The 15,146-nt window shown below is 53.9% G+C and overlaps 1 protein-coding gene across 7 annotated transcripts in view; it reads left to right on the top strand.

The window, feature by feature from the left end:
• Positions 1 to 15,146, top strand: part of CTIF (cap binding complex dependent translation initiation factor) — a 308,311-nt gene that overhangs the window by 159,298 nt on the left and 133,867 nt on the right. For all 7 annotated transcript variants that reach the window (XM_073790706.1, XM_073790703.1, XM_033837729.2 and 4 more), the window contains one exon: positions 3,753 to 3,829. In XM_073790706.1, coding sequence (XP_073646807.1) covers positions 3,753 to 3,829 — 77 coding nt within the window. The remainder of the gene's footprint in view (positions 1 to 3,752; positions 3,830 to 15,146) is intronic.

Consider the following 15,146-nt stretch of genomic DNA (forward strand, 5'->3'; position numbering starts at 1 on the left):
TATGAGTAAATGGTTTTTAGTATCTTTATGAGATTGAGCAACCATTACCACTGTCCAATTCCAGAATATTTTCATTATCCCCAGAAGAAGCCTGGAGCCCATTGCCAGTCACTCCCCATTCTTTCACTCCCCAGGCGCTGGCAACCTCTCATCTACTTTCCGTCTCTGCAGATTTGCCATTTCTGGACATTTCATAAAAATGAAATCGGGGCTTCCCTGGTGGCGCAGTGGTTGAGAGTCCGCCTGCCGATGCAGGGGACACGGGTTCGTGCCCTGGTCCGGGAAGATCCCACATGCCGCGGAGCGGCTGGGCCTGTGAGCCATGGCCGCTGAGCCTGCGCGTCCAGAGCCTGTGCTCCGCAACGGGAGAGGCCACAACAGTGAGAGGCCCGGGTATCGCAAAAAAAAAAAAAAAAAAAATGAAATCGAACCATATGTGGTCTTTGATAGATTCACCCACGCTGTAGCATGTATCAGAGCGTCCTCTCTTTTTATAGCCACGCACTACTCCATTGTAAGGAGCTACCACATATTTATCCAGACATCAGTTATTGGACATTCGGGTTGTTTCCATTCTTGGCTATTATGAATACTGCTGCTATGAACATTCATGTACAAGCCTCATCTCCCGCCAACGGCTTTAAAGAACTTTTGCCAGCCTAGGTCAGCAGCTAATCTGATGACAGATCGTAGCTAAGCACAGAGTTTCTCCTTCTGTCTTCCTCTTTTGGCCTCATAGTTGGCCCCAAATGCCCTCGTTTGGGGGGAAGTGTGGGCAGCATCTTGAGTTGTGTGTGTCACATGGTACCACCACCAGCTTGAGTTTGAAGAACTAAGTGGCTAATTGAAGAGGGTCCTCCAGTAAAGCTTGTATAAATACAGTGCACCCCATTTTATACAAGACCGTCTGAAAGTTCTACATAAGTGCCCCAGGGAAGGTGGCATTCATTCATGTATTCACCATGGTGCCAGTAGGCTGGGGCCCCAGGTGATCTTGTGGGTGGGACCAGTCCTCTATAGCACCAGCCTGGGTTATTCCTGGGGACGGAAGACCTTCGAGGTGCCAGGCTTTGTTCTGTCACCTTTGTCACTTTGTTCAGCTGATTTCTGGCCTCCCACTGGGATCTGCCAGCCTCAGGCCAAAGAGAACACAGGCAGAACTCCTCCATCCTTCCCCAGCACACCACCTGGTCACCAGGCTCTCTGCTGATTCCCTCCACCCTCCCTAACCCGAGCTTCCTACACCCTCCTCCCCTGCAAACCAACTCCACTGGACTCTCTCTGCCAAGACTGGGGGCCCCATGAGGAGAGGGACCAGAGCAGCCTTGCTTGTCCTGGCGCACTCAGCCCTGAGCAGAGTGTCAGGATGATGGGAGAAATGCTGCTGCCGCCGATGCTGATGACGGTGGTGATGACGCCCACGATGGCAGTGACAGTGCCAGAGACGCTTGCTGAGGTGTGCTGCGCACCAGGCACTGTTCTACGTTCTTTACATGCTTATCAACACATTTAACCCTCACAGGGACCCCAGGAGGCTATTATTATCTCCACTTTACAGGTGTGGAAACTGAGGCACATAGAGGTTAGGTCACCTGTTCAAAGTCACATAGCCATCAAGAGGAAGAGCCAGGAGCTGACAGTTCACAGTGTGGCTCCAGGTCCCGGGCTTTTAACTGCGATGATATTTTATATACGTACATACATATGTAGTAATTTGGAGGTGATAGATGGATGGCCACAGCGGTCAGAGCAGTGGCTTCATTAGAAGCCCTGAGGGGTCGCGCATGCCCCTGGGCCACACTGAGTCCTGGCAGAGAGCTAGGACTCCATGCCGAGGCTGGGTCACCAGGGCAGCTCCCCTCTGCTGCAGCGTGTGGCCGGGAGGGGGGAGTGAGCAGGCCAGGATGCAGGTCAGAGCCCAGGACTCCGGGGCCCAGACAGGGAAGACGGGCACCTTCTGAGCTCGCGGAAGGCCAAGTGTCCCGACAGCGCCCTCGGCCCGGCCTCGGAGCTCAGCTCCCGGTCCAGGCTCGGCTTCCTTGCATTGTCTCCACGGGGCACGCCCAGTGTTCCTGTGGTGACCTGAGGCCGGAGGGAGGGAAGGGGCCAGCCCGGAGCTGGGTGAGGGTGGGAGAGGGGAAATGAGAGGGGAAGACTTGCTGTTTTTCCTTGTTTGTGTTTTGTATTAAAGAAAGCAAATAATATCCTTTGAGAAAACCATTAAACAAAGCACATCCTAAGGCAGCAGAGGCCCATTGTGCCTGCCCGAGCCAGAACTCATTCATGCCTTCTTGGTCGGATTGTTGGAACCAAGAGACAGGGTGTGAGGGAGGGACTGACAATATAAATAATATAGATTAAATTAAATTAAATTTGAAACGTGCCCTTCCCTCCCTGGACTCAGTAGGAGTCTCGGCCAAGCGTCTGAAAGGCCAAGGTCCCCGCGTCCTCCTGAGCCTGTTGTCCTCCCCGTGCCCGCCCCAGGAAGCACCTCAAGACTGGCCGGGCTGCGCATGTCCAGGGCTGCTTAGCCCGTGGTTGGGGGCTAAGCCCTGAGAAGGCAGCCCAGCGGGACGCTCCGCTAGGAGCCCAGATCCAGAGGGCTGCATGTGCCCTTGCGGTGGAGGGGGCCTGGGCTTCTGTCTCCCTGTCTGTAAAGTGCGTGGGGGGGCGGGTGCTAAATGGGCCCTCACTGTGCCCTCTCCAGCACACTGGGCCCTGTCACACCCTCTGACCCTGTGCACACCCAGGGCCTTGTGAGCGGCATGGGGGCCATGCTCAGGCTGTGGACTCTGCACCAGGACCCATACCCAGATGTCCCAGGCCCAAGCCAGGCCTCCAGGCCTAAGACCCTCAACCCCTCCCACCCCACCGCAGCCTGCCCATAATGGAATGGCAGTGCTTTCCCTTGTCCCACCAGGACACACTTTTCTGGGGAGAGGGAAATGGTAAGAAGAGAGCTGGCCATCAGCCCAACTTCTGCAAATAATTCCGCCTGTGGCCCGGCATCTGCAAGATCAACCCTGCATTATGAATAGAGGGTCTCTCTCCGACCTTGGTATAAACATATACATAGTTGTCATCATGATGACAATATGCAAAAGACCATCTTTAGGATTTTCCCCAGTTAAAAGTTTAAAAAAGCATTTAGCTATTTGCATGTTTCCTCTAAATATACCCCAGGAGTATAAGTAACAAAGATCTTGGGTAAAAATTGCATGAGGCATCCTGGACTAGTATATGAGGAGACCTGGGTCCTGGCACATTCCCTCTGCATGAGGCTCAGGATTTGCAAGGAGGCTGCATCTCCTTGGTCCTCTCAACAGCTCAGAGAAGATATTAACATTCCCACTGTGTTAGGAAGCTTGATGTTAGAGGGCTAACTTGGCCTCCGTCAGCCAGTGATACCAGGATCTCATTCTCTGCTGGACCTTGAACTGGCTCATCCACCTCTCTGGACCTGAGTGTTCTCATCTGTAATTTGAGTAACTGGATATGACAAATTCTAGGGACCCCTTTGTGTCCCCACTGTTCTTTGGTTCTATAATTCCAGCGTTATCACCTGATGGGAAACTCATTAACGCTGGTGTTCTCCATTTTTCAGCCTGGATTTGCTGGTCAGAGTCTAGCCTTTCCAAACTCTCGATTTCATTTTGTCATAGGTGGTGTTGTAGTTAGTTCAGACCCAGAAGTTCTTTGCTCTCTTCCAGAAGACTTACTGACAATCCTCTCTTCCTCCTCCAAACACACAGGGCTACCACCCGATGCCCCATGAGGTGGAGATCGCGCACACGAAGAAGCTGTTCCGGAGGAGAAGAAATGACCGAAGGTAGGAGACTCTCGATCGCCAGCTTTGGGTTTTCTCCGCCTCCGCCGGCCCTTCTGGAGCTACGGTCCTGTCCTGTGTTTGGCTTTTCCTGGTCATCAGCCGATGCGGCGAGAGGCGACGTAGACTCAGTGGGCTGGTGACCGGGGGCGGTGGCGGCTGCCCACCTCTTGGTTGGCCCTGGGATTGGATCTATTCAGGAGTCCAGGGCAGGTTTGGCAGTTCAGGAAGAGAAAAGCTCTTTCCACTGACCATGCAGCAACAGTAGCGGTCCTCGGGGGACCAGGACCTGCCGACGTGTGTTTTGAGACACAGCCTCCAGGAGGCTCTGGAGCTCACAGTTCCAGGACTGTCTTTCCTCTGCCCTGTCCTGAGAGCCGTCCCTGGCCCGTGCTGGGTTCTGCTGGGACAGCGACACACAGATCAGCAACTGTACGTGCTGCTTCTCTCGAATGCCTGGGGGGTTGGGGCTCACTTAAACTAAAGCAGAAACCAGGATCTCCCCTGGCATCCAGCAGAGGTCTGGGTGACAGCAAGGGGCCAGAAAAAGTGCCTGGGGTAGCCCTGGATAGGAACAAACAACTGAGGTTGGGCGTCTGGGAGGCTGAGCCTTTGTTTCCTTAAAGGTTGTCTGACAGGCAAAGGTCTTCAAGGTGTATATTCCAAATGGAAGAGTCCAGGTGCAGAGCAGTGTTTTAGTGTGTGGCCGTTTGTGCAAAAGCAGGGTTAGAGTATTTGTTTGTTTGTTAGCATGTGCAGAAATGATTTCTGGATGGAAATGAGAGAGGGGAGGAAGAGAGAGAAGCGGGGAAGGAAGGGAGGGAGGGACGGAGGGACAGAGGAAGGAAGGCTTCTGCCTGAAGAATTAAAATGAGGTTCTCCTCTACAGGGAATTTCTTCTTAGTTAAAGGTGATGGCTTGTGGTTTCACCTTTAATGAACAGAGCGTGTTCTCAGAGAGCAAAAAAAAAAAGCCCAGTCAACATGCTTCCTTAGAATACTGGAAACGCCTCTTCTTGTGCAGCTTCCTGGAGACTAGGGCTGCCCAGGGTCCCTGATGCCTCCCTCCACACGCGGGCCCTGAACGAGGCGTGTTGGGTGGTGGCCGCGACTCAGGGTGGATGGAGGACCAGGCCCCCGGAACGTCATCAGCTGGTGGATTTAGTGGAACCAGAATAGCCCGAGAGGACAGTGAGTGTACAGCCATCTGGGAGGAAGGCGGTCCGGGCTTAGAAACCACCAGGCACTTTACGTAGTGGCGTCAAAGGGGGAAACTGAGCAGGGAGAGGTGGACCAAGCCTATTCCTGGCCTGCCCAGAGTGCAGTCGCTGCGCTGTGTGCGCCGCCTTCTTGTTGTGCAGCTTCACAGAGGCTAATTCCTGGGTTCCCCGCAGAGAGAAGTAGGGAGCACCCCCTAAAGGAGGCATGGGGTTCACAGGGGACTGGGGAGGTGTCCGGAAGAGCAGAGGCTCGCTGTCGCTCCTCCCCTGCCCTGTGGTCCCCAGAGTGTGCGTGGAGGTGCAGGGAGTCCCCGAGCTTCCGTAGGAGAAGTCCCCCTGTGGGCCCAGGCAAGGGCAGGCTGCTCTCAGCGTCCAGATCAGCCGCGCCTCCGCTTGTGGGCCAGGTCACCTCACTCAGCAGGAGCCCCTGGACAGTGCAGGTCTCCGGAAAGCAGCGGCGTGACCCAGGAATGTAGGAAAAGGGGCGTGACATGCGGGCACCGGGAAGCCGGCCTTCCGCTGAGCCTCGCTCGTGTTAACAAATGCCCAGTTAGGTCAGCACACCTCGCAAAGGATGTGGACCCGGGACTGGGTCCAAAGCAAGGCAATAAAGATGATTAAAGGGATGGAAAGTATGTCCTGTGAGGAGAGGCTAACGGGCCAGGGCCAGGGAAGAGGAGGCTGCAGGGAAAGGACGTTCATGCCAGTAAACTCTTGAAAGATTTATACAGAGCGCTGAGGAGCGGCCGCCCACCTTCCCCGGGACCCGAACTGCAGGAAATCATCTGAAATGAAAGGAGAGAGTGTTCCTCTGGACCAAAGACGGACTCAAGCAACAAACATCTTGACCATCAGGGGCTCGGACTCTGCCATTCAGCGTGGCAGACACACGTTGAGCCCGTGCTGTGTGCCGGCCGGGGCCCCACCTTTACTCACGATCTGGAATATGGTGCAGGCCAACACTCAGCCGTCACAGAGTCCCCAGGCCATGGGACTTTCAGGAGAAGAGCAGGCGGCCGGACGCTTGAAGGGCCTCTTTGTCTGCAAGCAGGCAGCCAGCACCAGGGGCCTCCCGAGTCCTCCCTGGTGGAGCGTGTGATTCTGGCATTTGAGGAACGGCTACGGAATATTATCCAGCCGACCCTAACCTTCCAGCCGACGGTAGATAGTCACGGCCTTGCTGAGCCCCAGACCTTTATATTTGACCTTGATAGTTAACACTTTTGGACAGCAGGTTAACCTTGCCAGTAGTGAGGCTTGCATTCCCTGGTGGCAGAGGGGGAGGTGACCAGGATCAGATGCGGTGGCCAAGGGCACAGCCAGCGTCTATCTGTGTCATGCCTCTGATCTATCCCCCTCTGCTGCAAGGGAGAAAAGGTGCTGTTTCCCCTTTTAACAGATGGAATAGCTGAGGCCAGGGACACTAGCCAACATTGTTCAGCTAAGTAGCAGAGCTGAACTCGCCCCTGCTGACTGCAGCTCTCAGCCTTTTCAGCTCCACGGCCTCAGGTGGACCTTTGACCTAGAAAAACCCAAGAGCAGGGAGCTGGTGGGTGCCTAATTAGGAGGGTGGCTGCAGTGTCACAGGAAGGGAGGTGGCCCGCTCCATCCCCCTGTGTCTCTAAGGCTCTCCCGGAAGGCCTGCAGGGGTCTGTGGCCTGGTTGATAGCTGCAAACTCTCAGCAGCTCGGCAGGTTGCTGAGCCTGGGGGTCTGTACTACCCCACAGCCTGCAGCAGGAATTTCTAAACTGGGCTCTAGAGTCCTAGTCTTCACGGAAGTCTAGATTATATCCTAGTTCCTGGTGGCCTCTTGAGGTCTTGAGTGTGCCCTTACTGCTTTTATTCTCTGATGTCTGAGGCATATGCCGTGGAATTAGATGCCGGATGTGCATGCCACCTTTCCTACTCATTAACTCCATGATTTTGGCAAATTACTCTATACCTCGAAAACTTGATTTCCTCTTCTGTAAAATGGGTTCATTAATTGGGAGGCTTAACCAAGCTCATCCTTGTAAGGCACCGGGAAATGGCCTTAGCACCAGCTAAGATCACAGGGGGATCCGAGGTGCTCAGAAAACACTGTAAGGTGACAGTGGAGGGCAGATGTCTGCGGTGGCAGGGTGCAGGGGCGGCGCTATTGTCCCAAATCCCCATGAGTGCCGGGTTTGCTTGAGCCCAGCGAACTTTCCTCGCATCACCTCCAGGGCCAGGGCACCCAGGGTCAATTGTTCCTTCTCAGGGATCAACTTTTAAAGCTTTGCTCCCACTGTCGGGGCTGGCAGGGAAGGAGGGCCCCTCTAGGGCAGCCATCTGCAGACTCTGCTCCCACATTCTGTGCGCTGCTTCGAGGGCCTCTGTTTCTAAAATTGAGTTGTGGCATCTTTTCCTCATTTTGCAAAAAAAAAAAAAGGTTAAGCTTGTGAACAGTTCAAAAGTTTTCTCCTTTAAAATGGTCTCAAAACATGGACAACTGGTAACCACTTGTTTATTTTGCGAAACTAATCGAGGATGTTTGCTGATTTCAGACAAAATCATGCATTTCATGATATGAATGTACTAAGTGAGTATTTCATGCATTCCTGAAAGAGCAACATGCCTCCGGTTGCTCTGTCCCCACCCAAGCCAGAGACCTGCCGACTGGAAGGGGGTCCGCTGAGATTCGTCTTCTGCCCTGAGCCCCTTACCCTCAGGATGCAGGGCAGAGGGGCAAACTCTGGAGGGCAGAGTCCCGGCCATGCCTCTGACCCACTGCCTGTGTTGACCTTGAGTGAGGTCGCACCTCTGGGGGGATGCAGCGATTTTCTCTACTCCCTCCACCCCTTTTCCATTTGAAGAGATGGACATCTGAGGCCATGAATGAAGGTCATGGTCTGTGTTGCCTGGGAAGCAGAGTCTGGGATGGAGATTATTGGGCAGGACACTTACTAAGGAGCGCCCTTGGGGTCACGCGGAGGGAGGGGGTGAGCTGCAGCGCAGTCTGCGTGGGGAGTTCTGATTCTACGGGAAGTTCTGAAGTCGGGATGACTCTTTAGAGCTGTCCCAGGATGGAGAGAAGGGGCAGGTCTTTGTATCCCCATGTCTGCTCTAGTCATCAGATGGGGAGTGCCTTGACCTTGAGCCGGCAGCTCTCCGCCCCAGACAACTTCTGTAGGGCTGACCGCTGAGGGCTGTCTGCCACAGCGCAGCCAGCAGCCAGGGGCGAGTGTGTCATTTCTGAGCAGGGCGAACGCCACAGTGAAGCACTCTTTAACTCTCCAACTAGGATCGATGGGGCAGTGCTCTGTGCTACATTCCATGCTGCAGAGAAACCAGACAAGTGCCAGGCGTGGTCCCTGGTCTCAAGGGCCTGAGGTAGAGCTTGCACAGCTGGCCTCAGAAGCCACCAGAATGTAGTGCATGACTGTGTAGAATCCACATGTTCCTGCGAGGAGGTTCTAAGAGAGGAACCAGCGACCGTGGTTACAGAATGCTTCCTAAGGAGATGGGCATCGAGTTAGCCATGAGTCACGAGGGGGATTTGGAAGGGAGATGGGAGGACATTTGGGTGAGACTGTGAAAGCCTCAGTGAAACAGATGTGGGAACCAGGGATTCCCACCGCCCCGGATGTCGCTCCCACAAAACTCCCTAGAAACAGAGCCGGATGGGTGGAGCTCACTGCTGCCACTACCCGCAACTGAACTAAAGAGAAGGGAAAAGCCGGAGCTCCTGGCTCCTGACGGGGCCCAGCCCAGACGTCAGAAGTCCCAGTAGACCCCGCAGGCTCCAGAGCTGGCCTCCTAACAGTGAGAGTGGGGCAGCTAATGGAAGCATTAGGGGTCCATCGCACGATGCCCGTGCGGCTGGGGAGACAGGATAGCCATTCTCCAAATTAATTTGTTTCATTAAGTGAGGTCTCAGAACGGTTAATTTACTCCATGTGCAAAGCAGATTTGAAAAGAAGGAAAGAATGGCACAGTCATCGCCAGCTAGTATCAGATGGCTCTGCTGGGCGAGAGGCAGGAGAGCAAGCTGTCCCCACATCTGAGTGCCACCCCCTCCCTGGGTCCCCAGATGGTGCAGTCGGGCCACAGCCTGGACGCTGCAGGGTGAGCAGAGCCCCCAGCAGCTCTCGCTGCCTCTGTCCTATGATCGACCATGACAGTGGCTTGCTGTCCTCTAACCGTAGAACCAATTTACAGTCTCATTTCTCCATCTCCTCCTCTGCCACCATGTGCCCAAACCCTCCCTGGGTGCCAGGTTCTTTCCCTGGGGACAACGTTAGAGTCAGCCATCAGATTTGATTTTGCAAGCTTTCTGTGACATCATCTAGGTCACTGATAGAAATGAACAGGGCATCTGGAATTAATGGCGATGGGTATGCAATTTTGGGAAGATACTAAAAAACCCTGGATTTTTTGATTTAAAAGGGTAGATTTTGTGGTAAGTGAATTGTATCTCAAATTTTTTTTTAAGTTTTTTTTTTTAATGGATAAGGCAGGTCCCAGGCTGGAGTGATGGGGCAAGCCTCTGTAAACACTCCTTAATCTTGGTGTTTGCAGGGTTCCCCAAGTGTATCAGGAGAGTAACCCTTTCAAGGACGTAGATTTGGTCTGGCCCTGACTTGGTCTGTGTGACTGTGCTAGCTATTAGTGGTTACATCTTTTCTTCCAGATCATTGGCTTGGCAGTCTCCTTAGGAGAGATGATATCTATATTTTTCTGATTTTAAAAAATTGGAACTGCATACACATAGCTGCAGTCTCTAGCACTTTGTTCCTCAGAAGTGGTCAGGGGCTATTGATGACCTCACGTGCAAAGCTGTCTTTTTCTGGACCATATTGTTCCATCCCTTGGGCAAGATGAGCACTCAGAGTGCCTGTCTCTCTCCCAGGATTTCCTCCGAGGCCCTCGGCAACGTACTGAGGATGCTGTAGCGGGGTCTCCCTTTCCCGGTCCAACACGTGTTCTCTGACAGAAGGCAGACCTTTCTCTCAGCGGCCCTCTTAAATTTACATCATCCTCCCCACCTGCAGACTCATGCTTGCCTCTTCCTTCTCACTCTAAACACAAAAACTTAATTTTAGAATTGTCATGAATGCCTGTTGAGCGCACTCCTCGACACACTCTTGACAGCTCTACCACACCCTTTGATGGCCATCACTGGCTACAGGAGACCCCTCATTCCCTTCTAGAATTCACCTTAGCCGCCTCCTCCTCCTCACGCTGCGCTCATGGGCAGGGACCCTGGAGGATGCCAGTGCCATGTTAAAATCTTGCCTCTAAGTCACAGCTGCTTTCTGGAACTTGCCATGCCCTTTAGCACCTCACACCACTCCTGCAGTCATGGACTCCTTCAGCGACGAAGATGACTGAGCCCCAGACCTTGCCCACCAGGAACTGATCAGAAATTCATCTAGTTCAGAGTGCAGATCCATCCATCCATCCGCTCATTCACAGGAGTCGTTAAGGTAGCCCTTTGGGAAGTACAGTCAATCCTCATTACTCGTGGATTCTATATTTGCAAATTTGCCTCTCGTTAAAATGATTTGTTTTGTGTGATTTAGTCAATACAGTGCTTTCACAGTCATTCATGGACACTCCCAGAGCGGTGAAAACACTCGAGTCACCTGATACACATGTTCCCAGCTGAGGTTGAACCAGGAGACCTCTGTCTTCTTGCTCCAGCTCTCATATTGTAAAGCAGTGTCTTTCCGTGATCTATTTAGTGCCGTGTTTTTTGCGTCGATGTGCTTTTCATGGGTGAATTTGCAGTTTGAAATGGCCCCTAAGCATAGCACTGAAGTGCTGTCTATGTTCCAAAGTCCAGGGAGGCTGTGAAGCGCCTTATGGAGAAAATACGTGTGTTAGATGAGCTTCATGCTGGCCAGACTGGTAGTGCTGTTGGCGGTGGGCTCAATGTTAATCAATCAACAATATACGCTAAATAAGGTGTTCGTAAACCAAAACACACATAAAGTGAGGTTATCTTTGATCAACTGGAGAAAATGTGACCGGAGGCTCGCAGGAACCTAACCCTGTCTTTCTTCTGGGAGCAGTGGTTCAGTGCGCAGTGTGGTTATACAGTTATATATAGAGCATGACGACTGTGAATAATGAAACTGGGCTGTGCTTGCCCTTGAAAACAGGGGGAGAGGTGCTGAAGATAAAGGACTATGTTGTGAGTGATGGGGTTTTAGGCTGAGTAGTTTGTCTTGTCCGAGTGGCGGTAGCAGAGATGGGGGGATAGAAGGAGGGAGCGGGAGACACTTCCTCCACGGTCGTCGCCTGGCTCGGGTCGCACTGAGGGGACCGCTGCTTCATGTGCCCTATACTGGGATGACACCGTCCCCAAGCCCTCCAGACGGCTCAGCCCCGAAGTGACCATTATTGTCATCCTGTCATCAGGAGCCCAGGGAACAGTGAGACAGATTACACTCCCATTGCCTGCGGTTTGTCTTTATATCGCAGCACGGAAATTGCCCTCATTAAGTCCCTGCTAAAGATAGATAAGAAAATGGGACAGGCAAACCCCTACCTGGCAGGCAGCCCTGTCAGATTCTAAGCAAAATGAGTCAGATATGAATTATTTTTAGGCTCCTTCTTCTCCTCCCCCACACCCGCCCCCAAGCTCTCTTGGAAGGAAGAGCAGCTCATTTCTTTTTTTTTTTTTTTTTTTCTTTGCGGTACACGGGCCTCTCACTGTTGCGGCCTCTCCCGTTGCGGAGCACAGGCTCCGGACGCGCAGGCCCAGCGGCCATGGCTCACGGGCCCAGCCGCTCCGCGGCATGTGGGATCTTCCCGGACCGGAGCACGAACCCATGTCCCCTGCATCAGCAGGCAGACTCTCAATCACTGCGCCACCAGGGAAGCCCGCAGCTCATTTCTTGAAGCCAGATGTCCAGGTCTGTGTTTGATTGACATGAAGGGCCTTGGTATGCCTAGAGAAGACCCTGGCCTTTGTACGAGCCGTGACGGCCAGATCATCCTTTGGACAATGCCTGCCTCACCTGGCGCTCATGGGTGCCGAGAGCGCCCTGAAGGCTGGCCGACGACTCGCGCTCTCCTGCCCCTCTTTCCTGGCACGTGCTCCGTGCTCAGAACGTGCTCTCAGCATCACGCTTCATGGGAAAGTAAAGCAGTCCCTGGGGTCCCTCTCCCGGGGAAAGCCCACATCCGTGCATGGCCATCTTGTGCCTTTCGGCAGAGCTCCTGGTGCCAGGCCAGCCTGCCCTCCCAGTCTGTGCCCACTGCTGGGAAGCTGAGAGCTGCTCCTTCGTGCTTGCTCCCTGCTCCCCTTTTCAGCTATTGGGGTTCATCCAGACCCCTTAAGCCCTAGACGGCAAAGGAGGGAGACCTGGGGGCAAGGGAGCTGACAGAAGAGGAAGCAAGGGTGCATGCCTAGTGGCTTGGAGAGCAGGAGGGGTGCTAACTAGGAAAGTGGCCGTAGAGAGATAAGTGCCATCTCCACCGGGTCTGTGCCTGGGACAGGAAGTAGAATGGACGCCGGGAACCAGCCACCTGAGTTGGTTTAATTACGCTTCCTCAGATGTCTTAGTCTCTCTTTCTGAAATGCTGGACATTTAGGTTGGCTCACAAATGTTATTCCCAACCCTCTCTCCCCTGCTAGAGCATATGGACACAAGCAACTCCGAGGGCCCCAAGTGACCGGGCCTCTGGTGCCAAGTCTTCACAGCCTTTGCCAGGGGCAGCCAGCATGGTGGGTACCAGGGCCTAGGCCAGGCTCACTTGGGTTCTGGACCAGTTCATCCCTCACCAGCCAGGGGATCTTGAGGCGATAAGGACCCTTGCCAAGCTCATTCTTTTTCTTGTCTCCAACGACACTGACATGCCCCCTTCAGGGATGCCAGTAGGTGAGGAGTGATGGCAGGTACACGAGAGGGCCCAGCCCCAAGCCCAGCTCTACAGAAACATGGGTCCCCTCCTTCCTGACGTTTGCTCTTGGGACCCCTCCATCTTGGGCCGTGTGCAGGGAAAGAAAGAAGATTGGGCCAGCAGTTATGGAGTCTGGGTTTCCATCCTTGTCTGGCCCAAGGCAATTCCCTTACACTTTTGGAGCTAATACTTTCAAATGTATTGGGGTGAGTGCGGGGTTAAAGTTGACAGAGAAACCTCCCCAGAAATATTCCATTCCTTAGCCGTGGGCTGGAAAGACAGACAGAGACACTCCAGAGGCCAGTTGGAGCTTTCAGTGCAAATAACTAGCTCCCCTGTACCTTCATCCCAGCCCATTCACCCTCTCCAGAAAGCTCCAGGAAGCTGGGCCAGGTCTGCTGCTCCTGTGTACATCTCTTGGGACCAATCTGGTCTCGGTCTGTCCTGTGGGCTGGGTACCCAGCCACGCCTGGCTGAGCCTCCGTACTCCCAGCATTCTGCTTACCCACATGGGACCACCTTACCCGTGGGGTGGGCTGTGCGTACTGTTGGTTCTAGGCCCCTTTTGCTAGGCCCGCGGGCGAGCCTGGCTCACCCTGAGTCCTGCCCGTACATGACTCAGCGATTTAGCAAGCACTTCTAGAATGCCTACCGTGTTCGGGACACACTGAGCCCTTTGCAAACATCAGCTTGTACAATCTTCCCAACAACCCTTGGAAGGAGATGCTGTTTCTATTTCCATTTTACAGATGAGGAAAGTAATTTGCACAGAAAAGGGGGGTAACTCGCCCAAAGTCGCAGAGCTGGGAAGTAGCTGAGCCAGACGGCAATCTCAAGCAGCCTGGCTCAGAGCCTGGGCCCCTCACCAGTTCTCTGCTGGGAAACTCCCTGTCCACCCTTCGGCATGCTCGGCCTCCCTCTTCTGGGTCCCTTGCCAATCCCTACCTACACCCCCAAGTGAGCCCCTGATTAACTCTGTGCTTGGGGCGATAAAGGCAGCACGGGGGCCTCCATTTTCAAAAGGACTGAGGGAGGGGCCAGTGCCTCATTCAAAGGAATGAACAAATAGTGAGATTTCAGACAAGACCCACCCTCTGCCCTCTGCACCCCTGCACCAGGTTAGTCACACCCGTAGATCCCTTCGCTGGTCCGGATGATTCATGCGTGGACATATTTAGGAAGTTCCTATAATAGCGCAGAGGTTTCCCAGGTTGTCGGGGCCCCACTTGGTGAGAGGCTGGAGGAAGGGTGCTGTGAGTTCCAGAACAGTGGGCAGCTCTCGGGAGGCAGTCTGGAGTGGGAGAGCTTCCTCCAGCTGCCATCCCCCACGTCCCAGGAGGACCGCCCAGGCCACAAGGGTGCCCTTCGCTCCCCAAGGCTCGCCAGCAGGGACGGGAGCACAGCTTTTAAAAATACCGAGGAGCCTTCCTGCCTGGGTCAGCACTTACCCTGAGCGCCGAGAGTTATTTCTGAGTCTTCCCAGTAATTTAATTTTAGCCATTTATTCCAATGTGTGTGTTTTTGGGGAAAGGCAGGGTGGCCTCTATTATGGTTTGGAGTATTTTGGGGAGGCCCCGGTTTCCAGAAGGGATGCAGGGACTCAATTAGGCAAGACATCAGCGAACAGAATTAAAATAACTCAAGGAGACAGGCCTGCGGATCCCCGGAGGTGATGCCTCTGCTTAGCCCCCTGGAGGAAATTAAGACCAAGGGGTCCCCCGCGGGCCCAGTGGGCACCTCTGAGGTGGCAGCTTGCGTCACTGTCTCCAGCTCTCCCAGCACCTGCAGGCGTCTCAGGGCCTTTCAAAATGCAGAATGGATGGAGCTGCTGGGTCTTTCCAAGTTGGCCTGGACAGACAGCCCGAGCTCTAGGAACAGACAAGCCCACATCAGTGGCAAGTTCTGGAGCTCCAGCTGGTAGGTAGACAGGCAAACTCACCAGCAATTTATGGGGGGCTTAAAACTTAATAGGCACTAGCCCATTAACACTGCAAGGTTTTTGGAGGGATTACTCGGGAGGAATTACTAAACAGAGGTCAAATAGACCTTCGGAACCCCCTACCGGCACCAGCCATACCTGACCACCCCCCACCCCCTGCCCTCCCCTCCCGCCGAAACAGGCCTGCCTCACCGCCCCCCCCCCCCCGACCCGCCCGCTGCCCCTGTCCCGCCTCCTCCTAATTCACTGTCCTTGCTCACTGCACTTCCCGACCCCAGTCTGCTCTCGG

The sequence above is a fragment of the Tursiops truncatus genome, chromosome 13 (genome assembly GCF_011762595.2).
Source record: "Tursiops truncatus isolate mTurTru1 chromosome 13, mTurTru1.mat.Y, whole genome shotgun sequence".
NCBI classification, from domain to species: domain Eukaryota; kingdom Metazoa; phylum Chordata; class Mammalia; order Artiodactyla; family Delphinidae; genus Tursiops; species Tursiops truncatus.